The sequence below is a fragment of the Manacus candei genome, unplaced genomic scaffold (assembly GCF_025592945.1).
Source record: "Manacus candei isolate 608988 ecotype Guabito, Panama unplaced genomic scaffold, ASM2559294v1 h1tg000158l, whole genome shotgun sequence".
In the NCBI taxonomy this organism is placed as follows: domain Eukaryota; kingdom Metazoa; phylum Chordata; class Aves; order Passeriformes; family Pipridae; genus Manacus; species Manacus candei.
Window position 1 is genome coordinate 247,148 of NW_026138206.1, and position 27,674 is coordinate 274,821.

Sequence of the window (27,674 nt, forward strand, 5' to 3'; positions counted from 1 at the left end):
TTCAATCTCTTCCTAGGAAGCTCCACCACTTGGATTTCTTCCCTTCTTCAACCAAACAGATTCCTCCCTTCTCCAACCAAGGCAGAGCTCTTGGTGCCACCAAGGTGCCCAAAGCCTTCAAGCCCCCACTCCTAAAGGACTGGTTGGCTGGTCAGTGGGTCCTGGCCACGTTGGGGGGCAGCCCAAGAGGTTTCCTCACCACACCATCATGAAACCCTTCTCTCAGCCCTCTCCCAGGTCTGTTTGCACTCTGAGCACCAGGGTTTGAGCAGCAGAGCAGCATCCCAGAGATAAGGATATGAATGGACGAGCACTTTGATGGCTCCTCTGCGGATGGGGTGGAAGGGCCCCAGCATGTAGAGGGCAGGGGTGGCTGAGAAGCGGAAGATGGACTTCCCTTTGTTGAGGACTATGAATGTCTGTGGAGAAAAGAGGGGAAGGAGATGGGTTAACCCTTCTGCACACCCCTGACACACCCACAGACCAAGAGCTGCTGTTAGACGAGAGACCTCTACGCGTGTTTGCAACTCCAAAGGCTTGGGGCTTTCCCAAGGAACAGGGAGGAGCAACCACAGTCTGGGGTTGTGGATCATCAGGAGGAGACCCTGGGGCATGGTAAAAGGGAGAGAAGGTCCCTGCTTTGGTCTTTTCCTTGGGACTTACACCTAACACCAAGCCCACCCATGGGCTGAGCTTTGCCCCTCACCTTCTTGTCCTTGTAGAAAGGGTCCAGGTCCTCCAGCGGGGTCCCGATGAGCTCCGGGGGGGGGTCGCCGTAGATGAGGGGCAGGTTCTTGCCGGCTTCCAGGTCGCTGCTGGGCTTGACCTCCTCTTCCTCGGGCATCTCCACATGCTGCCTCTTTATCCGGAGCGCCTCGGCCTCGGCCATGCGCTGCTCGATGGCGGCCAGCGAGGCCGGGGTGAAGGGGCGCAGGTTCTCGGGGCCCGGGATGAAGGGCAGGCTGGCCATCCTCGCATTCTGCTTCCGGGCCGGCCGCGCCCAGCCTGGGGGGACAGCGGGGTTTGGGGGGTTTGTGCCCAGGGGGCGGCAGGATCTCGGTGGGGTTTTTGCGAGTGGGTTTGGGGGGTTTGTGCCCAGGGGGTGGCAGGATCTCAGTGGGGTTTTTGTGAATGGGTTTGGGGGTGTTTCTGCCCAGGTGATGGAGGATCTCGGTGGGGTTTTTCCGAGTGGGTTTGTCACAGGAATGTTGGGCTGGCGTGAAGGGTTATTATGTGTGGATCACTCATGGATAGAGCATCCCATGTGTTTCTCCTCAGGATCACAGAATGTGCTGAGTTGGAAGGGACCCACAAGGATCATTGAGTCCAACCCTTAGCCCTGCACAGGCCCAGCCCCAAGAGTCACCCCCTGTGCCCCAGAGGATCATCCAAACCCTCCTGGAGCTCTGGCAGCCTTGGGGCTGTGCCCACTGCCCTGGGGAGCCTGGGCAGTGCCCACCACCCTCTGGGGGAAGAATCTCTTTCTAATACCCAACCTAACCCTGCCCTGACACAGCTCCAGGCCATTCCCTGGGTCCCATCCCTGATCCCCCCAGGGCAGAGCTCAGGGCCTGCCCCTCCTGAGGAAGCTGGAACTGTAGTGAGGTCTTCCCTCAGTCTCCTCCAGCTGAACACACAAAGTGCCCAAAACTGCCACAGTATTGCAGGGGAGGCCACCCCAGTGCAGAGCAGAGTGGGACAATCCCCTCCCTCACCCGCTGGGGCGAGGTTAGGGTTGGTTAGAGCACCAAGTGAGCTTTTCTCCTCCCAGATCCCATTCCACCTCTGATCAGAAGGCCCTGTGAAGCCGAGCACCATATGAGCTGAGCAGTTGGTGTCCCTGGCACCAGCTGGATGTGTTAGACATGAGATTTCACAACCTAGAGCACGGCTGTTCAACAAAACAAAACACCTTGGGCAGCAGTGGCACTGCTCCAGCTGCCTCCCCTTGGCAGGGCAGCAACAGCTTCCCTCCTGCTCAAGTGAGAGATGTGTGGTGCCCAAAGGAAGAGGTTCCTCAGCCAGAGGATCTGAGTCCTGCAGGGTCATGGCCATGTCACAGCACCCAGCCACGGGGAACACAAGGAACCTGCAGTGCTGGGTGGCTCTGCTCCCGATAGGAAGGGGTTACAGTCTTACCTTGAGCCAAAAAGCAAAGCAATAATGGCACTTTCTAATGTTACAGGGATCGGGAGGAATCCCCAGACAGGAACAGGCTGGGTGGTTCAGGACAGCTAAGGATGGCTCCTCTGCAGCAGAACAACAAAAATGGTTGGAAAGGGGAAAGAGGGGAGGGGAGGGGAGGGGAGGGGAGGGGAGGGGAGGGGAGGGGAGGGGAGGGGAGGGGAGGGGAGGGGAGGGGAGGGGAGGGGAGGGGACGGGAGGGGTGGCTGCACCCAGAGGATGCGTCTGCCATGCCCTGAGAGAGGTACACAGAGTTCCTCAGCACCAGGAAGGTTCTTGCTTTGAGCCCCTGTACCTTGGTTTGCCTTGATTTGCCTTGATATTGACCCATAACCCCCAGCTTGTGCTGGAGATGAGCCCAATATTCCTTAATGCTCAGTCTTGCTTTGTAGGGGTACTGGGATCACTGGACCTCTGTGCCTCACCCTCCCCAAAACAAGCATCCCTCTGGCAAACCAAAACTTTCTGTGATGCTGCCAAGCACCTGACCCTGAAAAGCTTTAGGATCAATACTCCTCAGAGCCCAGCTCTGCCGTGCTGAGAGCTGCAAACCCTCAACCCTTTGTGGCTGGGGAGAACTGGACATTTACAGCCCTGATGGGAAGAAAGACTCTGGGTGTGTAATGATATCGTGACGTTCCTGTGGTGATGGTAAAGCCAGAGGATAAAGCAATGACACAGGGAGGTCTTGGTTTTGAGAAGAGCAGTGTAACTGCATTTTAGAAACCACCACAGTCCCTTGCTGTCTCTGCTGAATTGAATTTTGGCACCATGGCTTTGGTGCTCATTCAAAAAGCAGTTGCTGCAGGGATGGCAGCAACCTGCGGCCTTTCAGAAAGGGCAACTTTTAAAAACAAAATCAAGTGGACAGAGCATCAATTTTTGTATTTAAATCTGTGGTCTGGAGCACAGGGGAGCTGGGGGGGCTCAGTCTGGAGAAAAGGAGGCTCAGGAGGGACTTTCTCACTCTCTGCAACTCCCTGACAGGAGGGGAAAGCCAGGGGGGGGGGGGGGTTGGGCTCTGCTCCCAGGGAACAAGGGACAGGAGGAGAGAAAGTAGCCTCAAGTTGTGCCAGGGGAAGTTTAGATTGGATATTGGGAAAATTTCTCTACAAGAAAGGGTTGTCCAGTCCTGGCAGAGCTGCCCAGGGCAGTGGTGGAGTCCCCATCCCTGGGGGATGTATATGTAGATGTGACACCTGGGGACATGGGTTAGTGGTGGCCTTGGCAGTGCTGGGGAATGGTTGGACTGGATGATCTCAGAGGGGGTTTCCAACCCGAAGGATTCTGTGGTTCTGTTCTAGGGAGGCTTTTGCCATTGCTGTACAAGGTTTTTTTAATAGCATGGACTGAGTCACATCACTGCAAAGCAGAGTCCAGCTCCAACCCAGCTTGTGGCCCAAACTGATGCAAATCAGAGCCCAGAGCAGCCACTATAGAAGGGCACAGCCCATCTCCCCCTACTCCTGCTGGACCCAAAGGTGAGACCTCATCAAAGCCAGCAAGAAGAGAATTTTTGCCCCCACGTGTCTCTGTGAGGGGCTGGGATGGTGCTTGGGCAGTGGGGCAGCAGGTGCCACCACTGCTGCTCCTCATGGAATTATTCTGGATTTACACCCATTTCATGCTCTACTTGAGCAGCTCTAGAAATTTGCTCCTCGATACCAGTGGCCTCAAAGCTCAAGCCAGAAACTGGAGCTGTGTCTGGCTCTGTCAGCCCAAGTCCCAGCAGGGATGCACTGGTGTGTGGGGTCACAGAACACCTCCAGCTGGAAGGGACCCATCGGGATCACTGAGTCTGACTCCCTGCAGCATCACTCAGACACGCTCAAGCAGGACCCACAGCACCCGTGGGGGTCCTTCCCACCTCACCTTCTGGCAGCTCTGAGGACTCACAGGAGCTTGTTTCCCTGGGAACAGGGTTTTGCAGAGCTGTTAGGACAAGCCTGTGCTACGGGATGTGTAGTGGGGCTCCAGCCCCTCCAGCAGCAACGCTGCTGTCCAGCCCTTCAGTGCAGGGGGTGCTGCCTGGTCCACGCTTTTCCCGGAGCCTCCAACCCCTCGCCGTGCCCGGCTCTGCCTCCAGCTGCCACCAGCGATCAGCGCCGGGCTCAGGTTTCTGCAGCCCCATGACTCTGCTCATTCCTGTCCCGGCGGGAGAGGGAGCAGGAGGGGAGCTGGAGGGAGCAGCCCCGGCTTTGCTCCTGCCCCTGTCTGCTCTTCTCTCGCCGGGACGAAGCCATCGTGCCGTGCCGGGGGCTGATGGAGCAGAGACAGGCGTGGCTGCGGAGGGGTCAGCGAGACGGGGAAAGCTCTGTCCTCGGGTGATGGAGAGGAGGGAGAACAGGGGGCGAGAAAGGAGGCAGAGCCAGCGCTGTGGATCTGGGAAGGGGAGCAGAAAGGAAGGGAAGGTGCCAGCAGGGCCATGGAGGGAGGTGCTGGGGGTGGGCACCATCCCACAAGGCTATACTGGGAGGCCTCAAAGGGGATGTTGCCCTGAGTATGAAAATGCTTCCTGGCTTTTCGGAGTCTTTTGCAGCACCTGGTCCTGCTCTGACCCCTTTGTGTCCACACAGAGATAGTGGGGTGACTCCAGGGATCAAACACAGGACTTAAGCCCATGCCCAGCTCCCACACACCACAGCCCTGCAGCCACCAGCATCTCTGGTCGATTGTTGCTCCCAGAAAGAGGAGCCAAGAGCCAAACACAGGCTGTGTGAGGGGCTCAGCCCAGCCCCTCTGTCTCCCCCAGTTCCCACACCGAGGGGGTGGGACACAGACAGCCTGGTCCCACCACCCCACGAGAAGTGTCTCACCCTGGGACCAGCCCCCCTGGCCATGGGGATGGGGTGAGCAGCCCCAGCCTGGCACATCCTGGCACATTTGTAGCAGCTGCTAAAAATAACCCAGATCAAACTCTTTGCCTCTCCAATAGGTAAAAGCAGTTCAGGCCCAGAGACAGGAGCTGCCCTGGGCACGAATTTTTTGGAAAAAAAATCAGTTTCCTCTGATATTTTTGGTGCTCTGAGGCAACACGTAAATGAATCAGCCTCCAAAATAACAGGGGTGGTTTGGGAGGTACCAGAGGTGCTGGTTCTGTTTAACCAGCCCAGATGGGAGGGTGGCAGGGTCCTGTCTAAGACAGCTGGGACAGTCACCTCACCCAGAGCTGGCACTTCATCCCTGCACAGAAAATAACCTCCCGTGGGCTGAGGAAGAGGGGGAAGGATGTTCTTGGCTGTTGCATACAGACACGTGGTGGTGGGGGACAAAGAGTGGCTGGGGTCACCCTGGCCCTGGGGCTCTGCCCCTCCCTCTGCTCTGGGAGAGCATCTGCAAACCTGGAGTCTCCTGGGGAATCAGTCCAGAGGGATGCAGTTGTTTCCCCACCATACTCAGGGCTGGGTTAACAAGGACAGGTACAACTGGGGGTGTTTCAAGTGAAGACAAGTTGCCCCTGAGAGATCTCAGCCCTACGGATACCCAGGACTTGGGAGGCAGCAGTGGGACCCCCTGACCATCTGCAGCATTCAAACACAGCTCAAGGAGCTATAAGTTAAGTTTACCCCTAAACCTGCCCTGCAAGATTCAGCCACATAACAGGTCACACTGTAAAAACACCAGAGAGACCAAAGGGACATAAATCCAAGTGAGAAGACAATCAGAATGGCCACCAGCAAGTGTAAATCAGCTTCACTCAGCAAGAACCAGCAGAGCCAGGTGATGCTCAGCCAAGTGCTCCCAGTGCCCGGCACGGGGGCCCTGGAGCAGGGATTAGTGAGGAACAAGGGGCTCGTGTGACAAAGGAAATGAGCAGGGGACAGATGGTGCCAAGTGAGCCCAGGGCTGGCCCACACTCTTGCAGTTGTGTTAGCACCAGGGGAGATGAGCCAGCACCCAGCAGCTCAGGAAACCAGACCCACACACAGTCCAAACCCATCCCAGCACAAGCAAAGCCCAATCCTGCAGCACCCCCTCCTTTGCTACCTGCAGCCCATACCCTGCTGGGAGGCACCACTGCCACCCCCCCAGCACCCAGAGGCTGAAGCACATGGGATAACCCAACCCTCTGCATCCTGTTTATTTATCCCCATGGGGACACCCTGGGAAGGGGCAGGACAGTGCAACAGGGACCAGCTGGCCCTGAGAGGTCTGGGGATGAGTCACAGCTCAGCCATGGGTGACATGTGTCAAGGGCTGCCACAAACACTCCCTGCTGCACATCCCCACCGGCCCAGGAGGAGACTTGCAGCCCAAAAAGCCACTTGTGTCCTGGGCTGAACCCCAACAGTGTGGGCAGCAGGTGAGGGGGGATTCTGCATCCAACTCTGGGGCCTCCAATGTAAGAGGGACGTGGAGCTGCTGGAGAGAGTCCAGGGGAGGCCCCAGAGATGCTCCAAGGGCTGGAGCCCCTCTGCTCTGGAGCCAGGCTGGGAGAGCTGGGGGGGGTCACCTGGAGAAGAGAAGGCTTCAGGGAGACCTGAGAGCCCCTTGCAGGGCCTAAAGGGGCTCCAGGAGAGCTGGAGAGGGACTGGGGACAAGGGATGGAGGGACAGGACACAGGGAATGGCTTCCCACTGCCAGAGGGCAGGGTCAGATGAGATATTGGGAAGGAATCCTTCCCTGTGAGGGTGGGGAGGCCCTGGCACAGGTTGCCCAGAGAAGCTGTGGCTGCCCCTGCATCCCTGGAAGTGTCCAAGGCCAGGTTGGAGGGGCTTGGAGCAACCTGGGCTGGTGGAAGGTGTCCCTGCCCATGGCAGGGTATGGTCTTTAAGGTCCCTTTCAACCCAAACCATTCCTTGATTCCAAGACCCCTGAGCCATGCCTTGGGTCTTGCTCTCCCAACCCATGAACCCTCCTTAGTGGGTCCCCTCTCCACCCCTACACACATTAAACAGGTTTGAAAAACCCCAAATCCCATGGACTAGGAGGCCACTGCCAGGACAACATGCATTTGTTTGAAACCCAGCCAAGGGCACAGACACTTGGTATGGTCAGGACAGCACAAATGTACAGGGTGACAAAAACTTGGCTATAAGGTCTGATGGCTGAAGAAAAAAAAAACCTTCCAGCGTGGTCCTAGGGGATGTCATGGCTTGAAAAAGTCCTCTGGTGTGTTTATTTGTTTATTTCCTAATGTAATTTCCATAAGTTTGGGGGGGGGGAAATGTGGGGAAACTGAAAAAATCTAATGTAAAATGTTTTTTTTTTCTGTCCACAAATAGCACTGGGGGTGGAGAGGTTCATGCTAAGTCCTGCAGGTGGGGGATTTACTGGCTGCTGAGCAGGGCCTGGAGCCACATTACTGTTTTCAGGATTATATGTATTTCGATCAGTAACTCAGATAAACACCCTCAGTTGTGCCAGACAAAACGAGCCATTTTATAAACAAGTTTACACCCCTTTCTGTAACACGATAATGAGCCATTTAAGAGTCTGATGTTTACCATCCCCGGATAAATTGTCATCCCTTAGTGCCTTGCTGTGACTACGTTACAAACACCATCTGGAAAGATAAGTGAAGTCTCCAAAATTTTCTTCTGCAAACAAATGGCTCCTACAACACTGCTGTGGGATGCTGGGTCTCCACCACTGTGGCAGTTCTAGAAATTCACTGTATTTTTAGGCTGCTTGGCTGTAAAAGCAGAGGGGGCTCAGTTTTCACAAGGAGAAAACAACACAAATGAGGAAATCAGGAGTCGCCCCAAGCCTTTTCCCACTCTGTTATCAAATAGTAGTTGGCTCAGAAGAGCTAGAGAATGAGAAAAAAACCCTAGTTTTTCATTTTTCAGCATTATCCTCTGACTTCCTGGGGTTGTAAAGCGCTCGGCGGGGCAGCCCCGTGGGCTGGGTGGCTCAGGCACCTCTGGCTGCCGTCAGTGACACGTCCCCTGTGCTGCCTCCTGTCACCACCGTGGCTTTTTACCCTCCTCTGGGTGTGGTTTGTTCCTGTGCCTGAAGCCAAGTGTGCCAGCAGGACTGTGGGATGCTCCCAACAGCATCCGTCATCCCGAGGCGCCGGGTGAAGCTGTGCTGCTGCAACCCCCCCTTAGCCCCCAGCGGAAGGGATGGCCTGAAAGCCTTTGGAAAAGAATTCCAGAGCGAGCCCAACAACAGGAGGTGCCTTTCCCCAGCCAGAACAGGGGCACTGAGATGCTGCAGCAGGTTCCTGCTCCCCACGTGCCACCACAGTCCCTCGGGGGGGTCCAGACCAGACCTGTGCTACCACAGGTCACACACCCATGGTGTGGCTGCCCGGGCCAAATTCAAGAGGTGGAGAGGGACTTTAGACACAGATCTGGAGTGCCAGGGCAAGGGGGAATGGCTTCCCACTGACAGAGAGTAGGTTTAGATGGGATATTGGGAAGGAATTGTTCCCTGTGAGGGTGGGGAGGCCCTGGCACAGGTTGCCCAGAGAAGCTGTGGCTGCCCCTGGATCCCTGGAAGTGTCCAAGGCCAGGTTGGAAGGGGCTTGGAGCAACCTGGGCTAGTGGAAGGTGTCCCTGCCCATGGCAGGGGAGTGAAATAAGATGATCTTTAAGGTCTCTTCCAACCCCAGTTATTCCATGACTGTGCTTTTAAGCACACGGTGAATGAGTTCCCTTGCTAAGGGAGTGATGCTGCTCTGCTGTTTTCTGCCTGCTGGAGGCTGCCTGTCTTGAGCAAACCAAGAGAAGACCTCCTAGCACTCTCCAGCCCCTTTCCTGGCAGCAGCCAACCCACTCCATCTTGGGACAAGGACACCAGTGAGCTGAGGGCTGTGCCAGCGCTGGGGGATTTACAGGGAGGAGAAGGACACGATGCACAACCCTGAGTGTCACAGCCCATTGCAGCAGCACCTTCCACGGGGTCCCCACCACCACGACTGCTCTGCACCTGCCAAACAAGGTGCTGCTCCCTGGCCCCAGCTCCTTGGAAAGACACAGCTGAGCCTGTCCTGTCCCTGGAGGATTTGACAGGGAGTCAAATCCTTAATGCTCAACGTGCAGAGGGGGCACCAGTGCCCCTGGGACATAAACCACTGTCCCCCCCGAAACTGTGAGCCCTGCAGAGAAACTCCCGAGCCCTGCAGGTGCCACCATCATCATAAGCCACGTGGAGATTAATTTCATACAGTTCCCTGAGTTTTGCTGCCCTGGAGTTGCCGGGGACTGTGGCACTCGATGCCCGTGTGCCCACAGCCCACCCCAGGGTACCTGCTGTGCTGGGGGCGGGAGTGGCACACACAGACCGGGAGCTGTGAAGTCCTGGGATACTCTCCCCGGCCGCAGATGGAAATAGGAGGTTGCAACACCCTACAGCAACGCACTAACCCCCTCCTGCCCGGAGCGGGGGATGCCACCCCATCCCCCCCTCCCGCCATCCCGCTATCCCTGTGACCCCCGGGAGGGGATCGCTGCCAAGGGGACACCGGGGTGGAGGGCGATTTGGGTTTATCTTTGGGGAGGGGGTTGGCAGAGGTGGAGGCTCGAGCAGGCGGGGAAGGGTTAAAGAGGGGACCCTGCGCTTGCCCACTGCCCACTGCCGGCACTCGGGTGTCATCCCGAGCTCCTGCTCCTCCCTGCCGGCAGCTCTCGAGTCAGGCTTGGAAAAGATCTGAGCTGTGCCGCGAAGGCAGCGAGGGGACAGCGTGGTGGAAGGGAGGATGGCGTGGGGCTGGAATGACCTGCTATCCCCCCGGGGTCCCCCACACTCGGGGAGCACGGGGGGGTAGGGACGCAGCACCTCCAAGGGATGCCAGAATTGACACTGGCTCCCACAGGGATCACCAACACAGCACTGGGAGCAGGTCCCAGACCTGCTGCTCCAGTGGCATTTGCAATATCCCTGCAGCATCCCAGGGCTGAAGGATGCCTGTTTTCCCATTGCAGCCTCTGTACCCCAATACCTTGGACCAGACACCCTGAAAATCAAGACCAGCACGGGGCACCTGCAGCTGTCACAGCCCTCATGGTGCTGACCCCCACACCACCACTCTTGCCCTCCAGCTCCCAAGGGATGCCATTCAAATCCACATGGAGATGGAGAATGAAGACCCAAAGATGAGATATTCCAAGGGCTGCGTGAGTAACCAAGGAAGGAGGCAGCTGGACAGGCACAGAGCCTGGGCACCCTTCCCACTATCTCCACAGCTACAGCTGGGATCTTTGCCCTCATAATTCCCCAAAGCATCCACCACTTTCTCCCCCTTCCTCCCCTGCACAGAAACGACCTCATTAGTCTAACCTGGAAACAGAAACGATGATGGATTTCTCTTCATGACCCGCTGCTGCTTGCTCTCCTACCCCAAATCCAGCAAATCTCCAAATGAAGCTGGAGCTGACCAAAAAGCTCCACAGAGCCCTTCTGTCCTGACCTTCTGCCCACACCAGAAAACAGAACATTCTGTTCAAATATTAGCACTATAGAGTCAAGGCAGGACTTTGTGCTATTTAACCAGTTCCTGGAAATACACTCTTTTGGCCCCAAAACCATTTTCAATCAGGCATTTTCCTGGCAAGGGCTGGAGGAGGCAGTTCCGGCCCTCACGGCATCAACCCACTCAGGATGTCTCCTGTGTGACGGACCGACTGGGATTTCCTGCTGTTCCCAGGGCTTTATGGAGTTGTTGCCTCCCTGAAGTTCAATCCTTTGCCTGCCACATTCCCAGGCTGATCCCTGACAACTCCATCAGCAGCAGTGTGGGCAGGGGAGGAAATGCTCCTGCTTGTCTGCAAACTTCACTCTGCAGCTGAGCCCCGGCTGTGGGGAGTGAGGAAGCAGTCAGGGATGGGGGCCAGGGGGGTGATTGCCCCTGGATAAACCCCAGAACGTCACAAGGTGCACGGTGGGTCCCGCCCGTGCAGCGAGTGCTGGAAACTGGCACAGCCAAAGGCACATGGGGGAATACAGCACCCAAAAATGAGCTGACTCCCACCCTGGCACTGCCTGTTTTTCTGCTTCCCATGGCAGGAGGATGTGAGCCCTGAACCCCACACTGGGCTCATCCTGCCTCCCCAGCACCCCGAAGCTTTGGGCTGTGCCTGTGCCCCCGCGACCCCCGCGTGTGAAAGGCCTCCCACCCCTGTGCCATCCCACCACTGCCATTCCAGCACGGCAGAGGGGTCCCATCTCCTCCCCTTCTCCCACGGGGGTCCCTCCCTGCTGCCCCACGGGGGACAGTGGCTCTGCAGGGACAGGTGCCTTCCCAGAAGGAGACACTGAGAAGCACCCGCAGACCTTTCCTGCAACCTTGGCTTGGCCAAGCCGGGGTTTATATTTAGACCTCCAGGAGGAGAAGCCAGGAGAAAGGAGACTTGCGACTTTTAAGCCCTGCCTGTAGCTCCCTTGCTCGGGTGGGAAGGTGGCTCAGAAACCAGTCGCCCGTCACGTCCCTGACCGTCCCCTCTCGTCCCAGCACAGGTCAGTGGCCACTGAGGGTCCCCTGGCTGCTGGCACACTCCTCCCCGTGCCCTGCCTGCACCTTTCAGGGGACTTTCTCCCCTCTCACGGGTTGTTTTCCATGCAGGGGGGTCCAGCAGGTGCCTACAGCCCTAAATACCACCCCAGTGACTCTGGGGGGTGTCCTGCTCCCATCCACCTCCAGCACCAAGACTGCACACCCCAGGCATTGCTTGTACACTGCAGGCACAGCGAGAATGGCAAACCTGGGGACATCCAAGACCCCGTAGACCCTGCCCAGGTGACTGGGCAGCAGCCCAGGGCCTAACCCAGTACTTACTGTCGGGTGGAGAGAGAGCGAAATCCCAAGGAAGAGACTTTTTGGGGCCAGAATTTCCTTCTCCCTTCGACTCCTGGAGGAGGCTTTGGCTCCGCGAGTGCCTGTTGGCAGAGCAGCTGCCGCTGCTGTCAGATGGTCATGAGTGAAACCTGAGGACATGCGGGGTCCTTCAGGTAGCCTCGGCCCGTCTCAGCTGTGGCGTTCGTGTGTCCCCCCCCCGCGCCGGTCCCGGGGCCCGCAGCCCCCGCAGCCGCATCCCCCGCAGCTCGGGGGGTCCTGCCCGAGGGGACCCCCCTGCCCTGGCCATGCTCCCGGCCGGGAACGCGGTGTCCCAGAGGTGGAGGTGGCTCTGGGCTGGCTTCGGCACCACATGGGACGTGGGGGGGCTGGAGGGGAGGTGGAGGCGACCCTGGCCAGCACCTCCCCGCCGGTCTCTCCCAGCAGTGACAGGCAACTGGACAGAGCAGCGGGACAACTGCGAGGGCGGGGGGTGGGGGACAGTCGGTGCCAACCCCGCTGCCAGTGTTGTCTCCAAGCCCGTGGCTCTTTGGGAACGGTGTTCCCATTGTGCAGCACCCAGCGCTGACTGGGGCTCCTCCTTACACACCAGGGGTGGCCGGCAGTTTTTTCTCCATCCCCCCACACCCACCCTCTTGCACCAGCACCGTGTTCCTTTGCACACCGGGAGCATCCCGTGGCCGGCATGGCCAGAGCCACACGGGCTCACCCTGCTGGGACACCAACACACCTCACTCTGTGCCCTCCCTGCTCATCCTGCCCATGGGGACCCCCGGGGATCTGAACCAGAACCAGGGTGACACAGAAATAGGGGTTTGCCATGGGGTTGTCTCCCCTCATGCCCTTCCTGATGCTTTTGGGTGCTCCTGACATGCCCAAGCAGTTCTGGGGGTACACAGGGTGCTTGGTAGGCACCCAGGGTTAGGAGGAGAGCACAGAGGGGGACCCAGCTTGCAGGGCTCACCCCTTTTGGGGTGCTCAGGGCTGTGTTGAGGGTGGACCAACCACCCCAGCGCTCAGCCTGGTCAAAAGGGGCTCATCATCTCTCCAACACCACTGTCTCTGTCCCTTCTGCTGTCCCAAAACACTCCATAGGGACTTTCCAGTGTTGGTGTGGGCTTTAGTGGAGCTGCAGCACCTCTCCTCCCTAGCCTGGCATCCCTCCCTGGTGATTTCCCACAGCAATCCCCTTCCCTGCCTCCAGCCCCTCACCCTGGGGCTCTTTGTCATCACCAGCATCCTACACAATCCATAAAACCAGGGCCAAGACTGCAGACCTGAGCACCCAGGGTGCTGGGAAGTGAAGTTTTAGCTCAATTCTGCTTCTCAAAATAATTTTCCTTTTCTATTGCAGACTGTGAATGAGGCAGTGCAGGAGCCTGGGGTTGGCTTATGGGAGAGAGGTGGTGCAGAATTAGCTCTGCACAGGAGATGCCAAAGGTGTGCTTTGGGAGGTGTAACTTTGATTTCTTCAGCTAAAAACCAACCCCAGGGCTCTTCTTGCTGACTTGGAGCCTCAGCCAGGCTCAGAGTGGATAAAGGCAAGGGAAGGAGAGAGTGAAGAGCCCCATGTCAGCTCCCAGGGGATTGCTGCAAGGCAGAGATTGCACCAGGAGCCTGTTGGGAGCTCAGCAGCAAAGCATCAGCCCCTATCCATGAGAAAAGAACACCCCCTGTACATCCAGGGGTCAGTGGTTTTGGCTGGTGAGGAGAGAAGGGACAGGGAACGTCCCTACTGTGACTGTGGGGACTTTCCACTTGCTCCGTTGGTTGCAGCAGGAAATTCAGAGGAAGTCTGGGGGGTTCCAGCAGCTGCAGCTGCCCCAAGCCCAGCCTTGTCACCACTGGGAAGCCTGTGATAGCTACACATGCCTGTTTTTACTTTGCCTAGAGCCCAGGGAAATCTGGAATGAGGCACATGAGTGTGGAAACTCTGGGATGTGGCTCCTGCCCTTCTGGGGGCACTGCAGGGTGCTCAGCCCAGAACTGAGGGGGCACAAGGGCACTGCTCCTGTCCCCCTGCACAGGAATGGGAGCTTGGGGTACCCAGAGGTACTCACAACATGAATTTGGGTGGGAAAAATGGGTTCTTGGTGTGACAGGGTGGGATAAGGGCAATGCTTGGTCCAGCCTGATGGACCCTGGAGTGTTTGAGGTACCTGGGCTTGTGATGCTGGATGCATCATGGAATCCCAGAATCCTGGGTTGGAAGAGACCTTAAAGACCATCTCATTCCACTCCCTTGCCATGGGCAGGGACACCTTCCACCAGCCCAGGTTGCTCCAAGCCCCATCCAACCTGGCCTTGGACACTTCCAGGGATCCAGGGGCAGCAACAGCTTCTCTGGGCAACCTGTGCCAGGGCCTGCCCACCCTCCCAGGGAAGGATTCCTTCCCTATATCCCATCTAACCCTGCCCTCTGTCAGTAGGAAGCCATTCCCCCTTGTCCTGTCATTCCAGGGCCTTGTCCCAAGTCCCTCCCCAGCTCTCCTTCACTGCCAGAACCGTGGGACTGGCAGCATCCCCGGGACTCTGTGGGACCAGCCTCTGCTGGTGTCTGTGCAGGCAGGAGCTGGGCAGAGTTGGAGCTGCCTGCACAGAAAGGGAGGAAACGAGCTGCCCCAGCGAGCCGGGGCACGGGGAGGGTGAATTCCCCAAGCTGCAGAGCTGGGAACATCCCAGAGTGGGGATGAAAGAGGGGATGGGAGCACAGGGCACCCTCTGCACCCAGCCAGGGTGGCCTGGCAGTCCCGGGAGGAGCAGGGGGTGCAGGCAGGGAACGAAGCATCAGGCAGAGGCACAGCGCTCCCAGCCCTCAGCCCTGTTCCCATCCCCTCTCCTGACCAGGGCTGTCAGGAGCGATCCTGGGGGGTCCCAGCTCTTTCCAAAGCCTTGGGATGCACATTCCCCCAGAGCAGTGTGCTGTCTTACCTTAATCCCTGGGTTCTTCCAGCAGGCTGGAGCCACCGGGCGTTGGCACCCCGGGATGGGCCGGGTCCCCCCCGGCTGTGCCCGTGCCCGTGCCCGTGCCCGTGCGGGGACACCGCGCTCCAGCGCTGACACCCTGATCCGGTGTCGGTGCCTGTGCAGGGGCCGCAGTGCCACCCTCCGGCTCCAGGAAAAACACCCCCCTCCCCGGGCACCCCTCCAGCCCTGAGGGGGACACAAAGCACCTCCGGGACAGGCTGGGGGATGGGGATGCCGGGCTGTGACACCCCCGACCCTGCTGGAGGAGGGACGGGGAAAACCTGCTCCCGTTCTACCCGGGCACAGTCTGCCCAAATACAGGTTCAGAATGGTTTAGGTTGGTCAAGACCTCTAAAATCGTTGGGATCTTTGGGAAGAAATCTTCTCTGGGAGGGTGGGGAGGCCCTGGCACAGGTTGCCCAGAGAAGCTGTGGCTGCCCCTGGATCCCTGCAAGTGTCCAAGGCCAGGTTGGACAGGGCTTGGAGCAACCTGGGCTGGTGGAAGGTGTCCCTGCCCATGGCAGGGGGTGGAATGAGATGGTCCCTTTAAGGTCCCTTCCAACCCAACCCATTCCATAATTCTCTGATTCTATGATCTTATGTGGCTGCAGGGCAAGGTCCACACCAGTGACAGAGCAAATGCTTTGGAAAACCTTTCCTGCAGGCCAAGCTTGATGTCCAGTCCCCACAGAGGTGGCACATCCCTGCCATACTCACCATGGGCTCCTGTCCTGCTCCATGGAGACCAGGGGGGTCAAAGCCCAGCAAACCCCAGCGGGTCAGTTGGAGTTTCAGGTTTATCACCCAGAAAACCCATTTGCAGCTGTCAATAGGTGCAAACCCAGTGTTCTTCAAAGCTTTGTGGCAACTGGGACGTTCCCACTGAGCAGCCCCAGCCCTGGCACAATCCACTGCTGCTGCTGCCTCATCCCTGCTGAAACATTGTCTTCCTAATGATGGTCAGGGATGTCTGTTCACTTGTGGTCCCTTCCTGGCTGCAGACAGGCATTCATTTGACAGCTGCTGTGCTCCTCTGGAGGTTTCCTGGCTGGTGATGCAGAGCATGCTGTTGGCTCAGGGGGGGTGTTTAGTGGAACATCTTCCATCTCACCTCAAATCAGGTCTGGAGCTCTGCTTCCCTCTCAAGGCCTCTTTGAGAGACCAAACGGGATCTCTGGAGATCCTGCAGTCTGGAAAGGGGCCAGCAAGTGGGTTTTATTTAAGGAAGGACATGTGGCAACATGGAGAAATGACAACCTAGGCAGTGTGAGAAGCTCTGCTGAGATCGGGTGGCTCAGGAGCTCGATGTGGCTGGGAGAGGCCAGCAGGTTTGGGAAAGGGCATTTGGGGCCTCTCTTGCTCCTGGAGACAAAGTTTGCCAAGGCAGGAGCTCAGTCTGGGAGGATGAAGGATGTTCATGGTGGGGAACAGGGCCAGGCCATGGTGTGGTGGTGGCATCTCTGACCCAGAGGGGCCAGGGCACCCCACAAACTCCGGGACAGCTCATGATGCACCCACCACCTTGTGCTCTTCCTCACCTTCCTCCTCCGTCCCCTCTCCATGGCCATGCCCAAAGCCTGGCTGTTTCAGCAGGCAGGGAAAAGGCAGATATTCCCACCCCATGAGGGATTACCAGGCATTACATTATGGGCAGGGTTTCCACCCTCCAGCACCCCCAGCACCAAGGCTGGGTTTGGAGAGCAAATAAACCCTCTGAAAAGCAGTGCTGGACCTCAGAACAAATTTTATTGGCACAAAACTTGCTATCCCTGGAAAATGAGTCCCTGGTGAAGCCAGTGAGTCCTGCTGATTGCAAACTGTCCCATTCCTCAGTGCAAAGGCCCAGGGAGTGGTGGAATTTATCCCCCCGTTGAATCAACAGGCATGGGAGAAAGGGGAACATTGTGGAAATCAGGGAGGAACTGAGTCAAGAGGCCACTGGGGGACTCTTGTAGGGGGTTTTGCCTCTCTATTTGCTTCTCCCACCCTCAGAAAGGCTCCTGGTTGTGTTTAGGCATCTTCCCATAAGGGAAATGGTTTTGTACACCAAGGAAGAGAGGGAACAGCCATCAAAAAATGCCTTCAGTGTCAGGACCACTTTTTTTTCATTCCAGTGCAAATGAAAAACACCAGCTGCCCTTCGTGAAATGATAATTCTGCTTCCTGCCTGGTCTTGGGGCAGAAGAGCGGAGAAGTTTTCTTTGCTTTACCTAAAATTCTGACCAAACCCCAAAGAGAGCTTTGAGTGGGTCACTGTCACACGGAGCCATAAAGTGCCACCAGCCCCTGAGCAGGCAGAGCCTTTCCTACAGCCATTCACACCACCCTCTGAGGATACCAGACCCAGAACATCCAAAATCTTTCCTTTTTTTGGCCTTTCTGGGACTGTAGCCACGGAGCTGCACCACTCCCACCACCCCCCCCCGAGGGGGTGTTTCCCCCCAGCCGCCGTCCTCGTCACGCTGTGAAGTCCTGGGTCACCAGGTTGAAGACGTTGCTCTCCATGGACAACTGCCACTTGCCCCAGTTCCTCTTGATCTCAGCCTGGACCTGAACCAACACCAGGGGTGGCACTGGCACCCAGGGACAGCCACCAGCACCCAGGGACAGCCACCAGCACCCAGCAGAGGGGCAGGAGCTGCTCCAAGGGCTCTACAGGATTTGGGGTGCAGGAGGGTGGGGCCCCCCATCATGCCCATGTGTGCACACAGGCCTGGCTTTGGTGCACCCTTGAGGGTCTCTGTGCACCCTCTGTGTGCCCAGCCAGCTGTGGAGCCCAGGGATGGGTGCTGGGGGACACACTCACCTCCCCGTTCAGGAAACAGTACAGCAGAGCCACCAGGAAGCCCTGGGAAGGACAGGAAGAGCAAGTTTCACCCGAGGAAAGGGGTTGGACCCCTCTGTGCTCATCTGCTGCCTGCACTTCCATCCTCCCACAGCTCTCACCCCATCCCACGGGCAGCAGGGGATCGGTGCAAGTTGTTCACCAGGACACAGCTCTGGCATTTGAGGGGTGCCCAGGGCACAGCCCTCTCTCAAGTGTGAAGCCCCAGCAGCACATCCCAGGGGCTCCCGGGGTGTGATCTTGGGATGGGATGGGTACAGGGGGCCTTTGCCTCCCCATCTGCCCCAGCCTGCACCTGGTAGGAGCCGAGGACCAGCTCGAAGTACAGCCGGGCACCGACGCCGACGTGCTCGGGGAAGAGAGCGAACACCACGTAGTGCACCCCGAAGAGAGGGATGAGCAGCAGCGTGGACTTGGTCAGCCTCCTGCAGAGAGTGGTGGCATGAGGGGCAGCCTGGGTGGTCCTGCTGCCCCGTGAGACCTCCCCAAGGGCTTGGCTTTAACCCCAAGCAGGTTCTCCGTGAGAGGCAGGTCTTGGAGCCTCCCAGATGTCCCTCCTCTGTGCTCCTCCAGGGAGGGGTCCCTGGTGCCCTGGGACCCCCAGAAACCAGGGTGAGGAAAGCCCCCCTTTGTAGCCCTTACATGTACTGCTGCTTGTAGTTTTTGCTGATGTCTGGGGACCGGATCTTCTGTGCCAACATCCTGGTGACATTGAGGAAGATGAGGAAGTTCACCTGCCATGGGAAGCCACATCTCAGGCTCTGCACGGCCCCCTGCTCAGCTCCCCCCCTCCATACGGGACCCCCCAGCTCTGGGGCTGGGATTCTCAGAGGACACACTCACAAATATGGCCAGGAGGATGGGAGCCTTGATCACCCACCAGTACAGGCTGGTGTAATCATCCCAGCACCTACAGGAGAGGAGAAGTGGCTCTGCCACCCACTTGGGCCCTTGTAGCCCAGGTGTCACCCTGCCACCCCTCTGACCAGCCCCATGCCCCCTTTGCACAGCACCTCTTGCCACGGAATCCACTAGAAAACAGGAACAGCATTAAAATAAAGCCCTGGCCCAGTTCTCCCCTCCTGAGCCTCCCATGCAAGAGGTTCATCCCCCAGGACTTGGATGGGGGACACGTGGCTGAGTTGGCCTGGAGAAGGAAGAGGGGTGTCTGCTCCTACCCGTGGTTGTCATACTGCAGCCTGGTGACCACCCACACAGCCACTGTCACCATGGGGACACCTGCAAGGACAGGACAGGCAGGGATGTGGAGTCTCCTGTACCACCCCTCCCTCCCTTGTCCCCAAACCCACGTGTCTAGGTCAGGTCTGAGCCCCTGGATATGGCAGGAAGGTGACAACCTTTCCACCTTCTCCAGGTTTAAATGGATATGGTGCCCACTGATGGTGATGCTTCTGTCTGTGTGTCACCTCCTGGCCACCCTCCTGCTCCCACATGTGCTCTCACATCCAACCTGGGCACCTGGGATCGGTGTTTCCAACTCCAGGTGGACGTGGGAAGAAGGGAGGACCTGTCCTGGGTCAGGTCACGCTTCTCAGCCAGCTCCAGGAGCTGGCAGGTGCCCCAGCAAGCACAAGGCCATGCAGAGAGATTTGGGGGCGAGGGGGGTGTGCTGAGAGCAGCCATGGCTGGGGGGGTCAGAGCAGGCAGCCCCTGGAGGTGGTTCCTGCCCCTGGCCCGTCAGTGGGGCCCTGCAGGATTGACAGCCCCACACTCACCCCAGCCGATGAGGATGTACCAGCAGATGTACCTCCTGTCGGAGGTGAAGGTGAGCAGCAGCAGGGTCTGCAGGTACAGGCCCTCCACCAGCAGCCAGTAGAAGTTGGCCAGGACCGAGTACTGGAAGAAGGCGATGGCTGCTTTGCAGTTCACCTGCCAGGATGAGGAGGGGGCAGGCTCAGTGCTGGATGGCACCAGACCCTGTCCTGGGGGGCACAGAGGATGGTCATCCTCCCTGTCCATCCCTCAAGGACACCTGTGATGGCCTTTCAGTGCAGCTCCAGGGATTCTGCACCAATCCCACCCATCACCCGGGGCAGGTTCTGCTCTGCCTGTGCAACATGGGCAGGTGAGCACGGGCTGGTTTTGGAGGACCTTTAGAAACCCACGTCTGTGGTTGTGTCCGTGGTGCCCACAGGGTGGTACCTGCACACAGGGGGTTCTGTTTTGACTGAGAACCCCAAATCTGTGCATCCAGCAGTGCCAGGTGTGTTTGCATGTACCTGGTGCTGCTGAGGTTGTGCTGAGCTTCAGCCCTGCTGGGGCACTGCCTGAGACCAGGGAGAGCTTTGAAGGCAGACCATGATCCCTGCACGAGGCCAATGCAGAAATGTTGTTGTGAACCTCCTGAAGTCCTCCCAAGGCAGACTGTCCTCCCCCGGCTCACAGCCTCTCTCTCTCTCTCTCTCTCTCCTCTTTGCAGTGCTAAATCCATTCCAAACCCACTCAGACTCTTCCAGATGACCTCACGTTGCCCTCCCTGCAACTTGCCCAGGCTGGGACTCAGTGTCTTACTGTTGACATGGTGCAGTGGTCGATGGACTCGTCCGAGAAGAGGACACTGTCCTTGATGAACACAGCAGTCCCCCGCAGCACAAAGGAGGTGAAGAAGTGGATGTGGATGGAGTTCCTCGTGCAGTGCAGCTTCCTATGGGAGGAAGAGCTGTTCTGCACCCAGGGAGCAGCAGAGACAGCCAAGGGGCAGAGGAACTTCTCCTCTAATATCCCCTTCCCTGGCTGGAGCCCAGCCCAGGGACCACGTGTTTGTGATGGTCAAGTACAGAGCCCTGGAGTTTTCCCTGCTCTGAAATCAGGAAGAACAGTGTTGTGCTGTGCTTGAAGCTGCTGCCCAGGGACAAGGTGTGCTGGGGAACATCCTCAACCATCTCCAGAAGGCACAAATCTGCAGCACAGCGAGGTCTGCAAAGGCAAAGCTTGAAAGGGCAACCCGAGGGTTTCAAGCCTGTGTGTCAGCAGGGAAGGACAGGGAAGGACAGTGCTGCTGTTCCTCTCATGCTGCCCTATTGTCCCTGCTGGCAGGGATGGAGCTTGGCTGCTCAGGGAGGGCAGAGGCCGAGGGCAGCATCCCCTGCTGAGGATTTACCCTGTGTTGCTCCAGCTGCAGCCCAGGAGCAGCCAGGACTGAGCCCTACCTGAAGCAGGAGAAGATGCCGATGGCCAAGAACAGGGCCGCCAGGGACGTGGAGTAGCCACAGGTGTAAAGCACCTTCATGGTGACAAAATAGCCTTTCTGGAAAGGAAAGCACCAGTGGAGTGAGGCAGCATGGACTGGGAGGTGCTGGTCTGTGATGGCAGGGAGGTGACAGGGTGATGACCCAGACCAGGTTCCTCCAGGCACCCCAGCAACAAGGATGAGGCCAAATGAGACAATACTGGGAGGATCTTCATGTTTCTTTGCCCAACAGTGTGGGTCAGTGTGGGGAGGGCGATGTGGGGTGGGTGATGTGGGCAGGGTGATGTGGGCAGGGTGATGTGGGCAGGGTGATGTGGGCAGGGTGATGCTGCAGTGGGTGCCCCACAGCCCCCAGGGGACCCCCTTGCCTTGGCCTCAGTGTCATTGTTGCTGCCAAGGGCCTCCAGCTCGCAGGTGCTGTGGTAGGGAGGGCTGGGGGAGCTCCATCCCAGCTCGGTGCAGTTCCTCTGGATCAGCACTGCAGCAACAAGAAGGGACCTCATGAGAGCCACAGGTATCACCTCTGCCTCAGCACCCCCAAAACATCCTGCCTGGGACAGCAGCCCAGCAGGGACAGCAGTGTGGTGCCAGAGTGGCCTGGCTGCCCCATCCCTCCCAGCTCACATCGCTGCCCTCCTGGAGGGCAACTTAGGGCAGGGTGTGAAAGCAGGCATGAATCCCCACAGAGGGAGGGAGTTTAGGCTAAAAAAGTGCTTATTCATCCTGTGAGGGCTTCATCAAACCTCTCCTGAGCTGTTCCAGCCCTAAGCATGCGTTTACCAACTCTCCATTGCCTATCCAATTATGCCCAGTGCTCAGCTGCTGGGGGGACTGATTGAGTGCTCTCCTTCACACCCTGCTGTCTCCAAGGGGGATGGAGGCAGCAGCTCCCCTGGCAGCAATTCCCACCCTGGGAGAACACCTGGCCTTGAAATCATCACAATCCCACACTGCGTTTTTCATCCATGTGGCTTGGAGTGATCCCGAGCAGGTCAGGAGCGTTTGGCTGCTGTGTGGGAAAGGAGGGCACTGAGCAGCAAAGGGACTGTCCTGCTGTCACCCAGCTGGAGGATGAGGTCCCCAAGTGCTCTACCCACAGGGCACTGAGTGATGAAAGGATCTGAGGACTTTCCTGGCGTGGCAACAACCTGAATTTCTGCTTTTGCCCATCCCCTGCTTGGACTGCAGGATATACCAAGGACATATTTCGGAGAGGCAGGAGCTGTGAGATGGCAGGGGAAGGGCTGGGGTGTCACAAAAGCCCCTGGCAGGGTGGGTGGGTGCAGCTCAGCCCCCGATCCCATAGGATGAGCGGTCCGGGGGGGATTCACTGCACCTTTGGACTTCTTGAAGACGTGGAGGATGTCGGGGCAGGCGATGGCTCGGGACTGGCCGACGGGCACGGCCGACCAGCAGCTCAGCCCATCCCACTCGGTCCGGCAGCCTGGGGAGGGATGGGACGGTCAGTGCCGGGGAGAAGGGACGTGCCGGGGGGACACACAGAGCCCCCCGACCCCCAGCACAGCCCAGGGGACACACGGAGCCCCCGGCACAGCCCAGGGGACACACGGAGCCCCTCAGCACAGCCCAGGGAACACACGGAGCCCCCAGCGCAGCCCAGGGGACACACACAACCCCCAGCGCAGCCCAGGGGACACACGGAGCCCCCCCAGTCCCTGGCACAGCGCAGGGGACACATGGAAATCCTCTGGCCCCCGGCACAGCCCAGGGGACACACGGAGCCCTCACAGCACAACCCAGGGGACACACACAGCCCCCGGCACAGCCCAGGGGACACACGGAGCCCCCAGCACAGCCCAGGGGACACACACAGCCCTCACAGCACAGTCCAGGGGACACACGGAGCCCCCGGCACAGCCCAGGGGACACACACAGCCCCCGGCACAGCCCAGGGGACACACGGAGCCCCCGGCACAGCCCAGGGGACACACGGAGCCCCCGGCACAGCCCGCAGCAGACACAGCCCCGCGGGTGTAAGGTGAGAGCGGAGCCGTCACCCGATCTCCGGGCCACCCCGTTCCCCCTCAGGAATCAGGAGCATTCTGGCTCCAGTCCTGGGAACAAACCCCCCCTCCCCAGCGCTGAGATCTCCTTTTAGCCCCGCGGAGAGACGGGACCCGGCATTTCCTGGGACCCCATCAGACCGGAGTTCCTGCGGGGAGATCCTGGGGATGAGGGTGTGGGATGGGCTGGGAACTGCCTGTGGGTTATAAAATAATGCAGGTTTATGCTGTATTTCTGCACCCAGCAGCCATGGAGGCTCAGCTCGGGATGTCTTTCCAGACGACAGGAGAAAGCCCTGCAAGACTTGCTAACAGTGATCAGCTTAAACATGTTTTGCTTCTGTCTCCAGCACTAAATTCCTCTTCAAACGACTCCCGGATTGCCTTGGAAATAAGCATGGCCAAGCAGACTCAGGGCCTTGAAGAATTAGTGCTGCAGCACCCCAGGATGAGACACAGACATCACATTCCACGACAGCTCTCCTCCTTGTACATCTCCATTATTAACCTTGCAAATATACATTACTAACCTGGAGCCAGGTCTATTCCCAGCCAGGGAATGTGGATTCAGACAAGTCTAATTAAATTCCCCTGATTTCAGCAGAGCAGGCTGTGGGAATCTGCCCAGTCTGGGAGGGGTTTGCAGGGCTGTCACTCCTATGGCAAGGTATGACTTCATTTTTGCTCTGCAGGACCAGTGAACTGAGCAGGGCCACTGGGACTGTCACTGAGAGTGGTCACTTCAGTTCTGGGGGACACGGAATTATGGAATGGTTTGGGTTGGAAGGGATTTTAAAGAACATCCAGTCCCACCCCCTGCCATGGGCAGGGACACCTTCCACCAGCCCAGGTTGCTCCAAGCCCCATCCAACCTGGCCTTGGACACTTCCAGGGATGGGGCAGCCACAGCTTCTCTGGGCAACCTGTGCCAGGGCCTGCCCACCCTCCCAGGGAAGGATTCCTTCCCAATATCCCATCTATTCCTGCCCTCTGGCAGTGGGAAGCCATTCCCTGTGTCCTGTCTCTCCATCCCTTGTCCCAAGTCCCTCTCCAGCTCTCCTGGAGCCCCTTTAGGCCCTGCAAGGGGCTCTCAGGTCTCCCTGGAGTCTTCTCCAGGTGACCCCCCCCAGCTCTCCCAGCCTGGCTCCAGAGCAGAGGGGCTCCAGCCCTTGGAGCATCTTCCTGGCCCCCTCTGGAACTTACAGCACCTACAGTCCAGAGGAGGCCATGGAAGTGATCCAAGAAATGGAAGAGCCCTCCTATGAGGAAAGGCTGGGAGAGCTGGGGGTGTTCAGCCTGGAGAAGAGAAGGCTCTGGGGAGACCTTGGAGCACCTCCCACCACATCCAGGGGATCTGAGCCTTTCCCAGCATCCTCACTTTGTGTCACAGAGTCCACAGGACCCTCCCCACTGGCACGAGCAAGGGGGAAGGGATAAATCCAGCTCAGGTGGGCAGCAGAGGTGGCACTCGAGCAGGAAACACGGGATTAAATCCTGATTTTAATTATGCATTCATGCTCCTTGGTTATTTTCCTACAGTGAGATTCCTTCCCCCAGGCTGGCACAAAATGGGCTGCAAAATGGACCTTTTCCAATCAACTTGGCTTTTCTCTGCTAAGCTGGATGATAGACTGCAACTCTGCAGTTACTTAAGCAATTATGCACCTTTACACACATTTATTGAGAAGCTTAATTTTTACACTGGTTTTAGATGAAACCCGTTGAGTGACGCATTTCTGATTCTCCAGGTGATAATTTTTGCCCAGAAAATTGGGTTTGCTGCTATTGGACAGAAACTGAAACGCAATTTTAAAAAACGGGCAAAAAGGCAGCTCTTCAAAACTGTTTTGCAATCAGTTAATTTGTTTAAAAGTCCCAGCTATGTAAAAATTAAGTTGCTTAGAACACGCTTTGCATGAAAACTAACTGAATTAGGAAGGCAAGAAGATGTGAAGTGGTGACAGGCACGATGTGACACTGGTGCTGGTGGCCTGGCATCAGTGCAGAGAAGGTGGATGGGACAGGAGGCTCTACCAGGGGCACAGACCACTCTGGAAGAGCCATTATGCCCTAAATTCCTCCCTGTGAGGGTGGGGAGGCCCTGGCACAGGGTGCCCAGAGAAGCTGTGGCTGCCCCTGGATCCCTGGAAGTGTCCAAGGCCAGGTTGGACGGGGCTTGGAGCAACCTGAGCTGGTGGAAGGTGTCCCTGCCCATGGCAGGGGTGGGACTGGATGTTCTTTAAAATCCCTTCCAACCCAAACCATTCCATGATTCCATAAATCTGTCAGGATGGAGTCCCTGCAGTTGTTTGTGTCCCTCAGCCCCCCTGACTGCAGTCTCAGCCTCCTTCTCTCCCTGCAGCAGCATTTTTAGGGCTCTCAAGGAATTTTCCTTATCCTTTCCCTTGGTGCTGCTTTCCACTTCCCTGAAGATACCTGATTTTCCACCCTCTACCACGGATCACCCTCCAGAGACCCCTCAGCAAATCCCCAGGGAGATGATCCCGGTGCGTGGTGGGTGCTCACACTCACCTTCCTGCCCAGGGGTTCCTGGAGCTTGGCTCTCACTCCTGATAATCTCCAGACATTCCTCTTCTTGCTTTTGGAAATAGAGGACGACGGAACAGTCGGGATGTGTCCCTTGCACCTTGGGAAAGGGAAAGGGCAGGCAGCAGAATCACGGAATAACAGAATGGTCTGGGTTGGAGGGGACCTCAAAGACCATCCAGTTCCGCCCCATTGCCATGGGCAGGGACACTTCCCACTGGATCAGTGGGCAGTTGGGCATTAACAGGCAAGTTCCAGACAAAATTCCCTATTTCTGCAGCAGCTGCCCCAGGAGAGCCGAGCTATGGAACTGTGCTCTGGAGCCTGACATTTCCTGCACTTTCTGCTGTTTGCTTTGCAAACACCACAGAGAACCACTGCAATTATTTCTAATTCCCTCTGAGAGTTTGTGATGCCTCAGGGCACGTCTCCACCACAACACCAGGCCCATGTGGAGCCGAGTTTATGGATGGAGAGCCCGACCTCACTGCCCAGCACATTCCAAACCTCAGCAAGGAAACCATGTAATTAGAGATATATGAAAACCACCTCTTAGGGCATGGATAATCCTTCCCCAGGGTTTGCTCATGTTCAGGCTGGTGTGTTTTAATTGGAAGCATCAGCAACCGCTGTCGGAGTTCACCCTTCTCCTGCTCTCCAGCTCTTTGGGAGATGCTGGAAAACAGGCAGTTTCCTTAAAGCTGGTTTGCTAAAAGAAGTGAGGAAACATCAAGGGGTATGTCCTGACCCTACAGGTCCCAAAAGTGCAAGGGATGTAGTGGCTCTTTGTCCAGGGATTGGATTGCCTGGGAATCTCTGCTTTTGGGATTTGCCTCTTTTGATTCCAGCTGGAGAGCCAGGAGATTGAGGCTGAACTGAGAGCAGGCCATGAAGCTTCCATGTTCATTCCCAAGTATCTGTGCCCATTCTCATACATCTGTGCCCATTCCCATGCATCCATGCCCATCCCTAAGCACTGTTGTCTTTCCCTTCCCTCCCCTTCCCTTCTCTTTCCTTCCCTTCCCTTCCCTTCCCTTCCCTTCCCTCCCCTCCCCTAACCTAACCTAACCTAATCTAACCTAACCTAACCTAACCTAATCTAACCTAACCTAACCTAACCTAATCTAACCTAACCTAACCTAACCCAACCTAACCTAACCTTCCTCCTTTACTCCCTTTTCTTTCCTGTTTCATTTTCTTTTTTTCCCCCTTTCTTTTTCCATTCCCTTTCCCCTTTCCTTTCCCCCTATTTCCCTTTCCCTTTCCTTTGCCCCCGGAGCAATCTGACAAGTCTAGGGGGGAGTTATTCACCGTGGATCCCTCCAGCAGCACAACCCCCCCCATGTCCCCCCAGTTCCATGGGGGTTTGGTGCCAACATCCCCACGGCTCTGCCCCTGGATTGGGAGCACCCACAGATGATCCCTACCCCCTTCACCTTCCAGCATCCCTGTGGGTGCTCCCCCGGGCCCTCGGGGTTTGGGGCTCCTCGAGGGGTGCAGGACAACACGAGCAAAGTCCCCCCCGAACCCACGTGGGGATGGAGGGTCTGAACCTGAGGCATCCCCCCTGGGGCAGCCCCTGGAGCTGAATCCCGCAGGAGCCGCGGCCTGGCTGGTCCCCGAGCGCTGTCCCAGCCATGGGGGGGGTCCCAGGATCACCGGGGTCAGCACATCCCCCCTCAGGAGCTGCTGCGAAAGCCCCGCGGAGGTGGGGGGTGCCGGCAGCTCGCAGGGCGTCACCCCGGCTCGGAGGGACGGGGATGGGATGGGAAGATGCCTCCCTGGCCAGGAGGGCAGCGCTCTGTTCTCAGGGCTGTCCGCCCCTGGGGTGGCTGTCCCGGGGGGGACCACCGTGCCCGCCGCCCCCCCTGTGCCCCCGCGGCCCCGCCGTGCCCAGGGACACTCACCTGGAGCAGCGGCAGGACGAGCAGCAGGAGCAGCAGCCTCGGGGGCGGCTGCCACGGGCCCCCCATGGCCGGAACCAGCGGGTGTCCCGGCTCAGAGCCCGAGGGGCCGGGGACAGCCCCGCTCCCCCCGCATGTCCCCGAGGGTGGGGACCCCGGCACCTCCCGGGGTGACCCAGCACCTTCCTCCCCTCACCCCCTCTTCGCTGCCCCTTCCCAGCCCTGTCCTGCTCCTGTCTCCCTCCAGGACCCT

General features: G+C 57.9%; 2 protein-coding genes and 1 long non-coding RNA gene across 3 annotated transcripts in view; 1 reads left to right on the forward strand and 2 right to left on the reverse strand.

Moving 5' to 3' along the window:
• Positions 1-10,553, reverse strand: part of SCN4A (sodium voltage-gated channel alpha subunit 4) — a 44,010-nt gene extending 33,457 nt beyond the window's left edge. Inside the window, exons 1-3 of the mRNA XM_051772706.1 lie at positions 10,411-10,553; positions 707-1,005; positions 299-419 (exon numbers count right to left, since the gene is read on the reverse strand). Coding sequence (XP_051628666.1) covers positions 299-419; positions 707-1,005; positions 10,411-10,444 — 454 coding nt within the window. The 5' untranslated portion in view covers positions 10,445-10,553. The remainder of the gene's footprint in view (positions 1-298; positions 420-706; positions 1,006-10,410) is intronic.
• An 837-nt stretch (positions 10,554-11,390) lies between these two features.
• Positions 11,391-20,327, forward strand: LOC127463382 (uncharacterized). The gene is made up of 3 exons (XR_007900820.1): positions 11,391-11,586; positions 11,693-11,866; positions 20,176-20,327. It is a non-coding gene; the product is annotated as an uncharacterized LOC127463382 (long non-coding RNA).
• LOC127463380 (vasoactive intestinal polypeptide receptor 1-like) lies at positions 16,629-27,499 on the reverse strand. The gene is made up of 13 exons (XM_051772707.1): positions 27,425-27,499; positions 25,503-25,617; positions 22,283-22,390; positions 21,315-21,424; positions 20,906-21,003; positions 20,268-20,400; positions 19,472-19,625; positions 18,914-18,974; positions 18,579-18,645; positions 18,378-18,469; positions 18,031-18,160; positions 17,697-17,738; positions 16,629-17,440 (listed from the first exon to the last, which is right to left on the reverse strand). Exons 1-13 carry the CDS (start codon positions 27,488-27,490, stop codon positions 17,348-17,350), a joined length of 1,269 nt encoding a protein of 422 aa, XP_051628667.1. The 5' UTR covers positions 27,491-27,499; the 3' UTR covers positions 16,629-17,347.
• Positions 27,500-27,674: the final 175 nt, after the last annotated feature.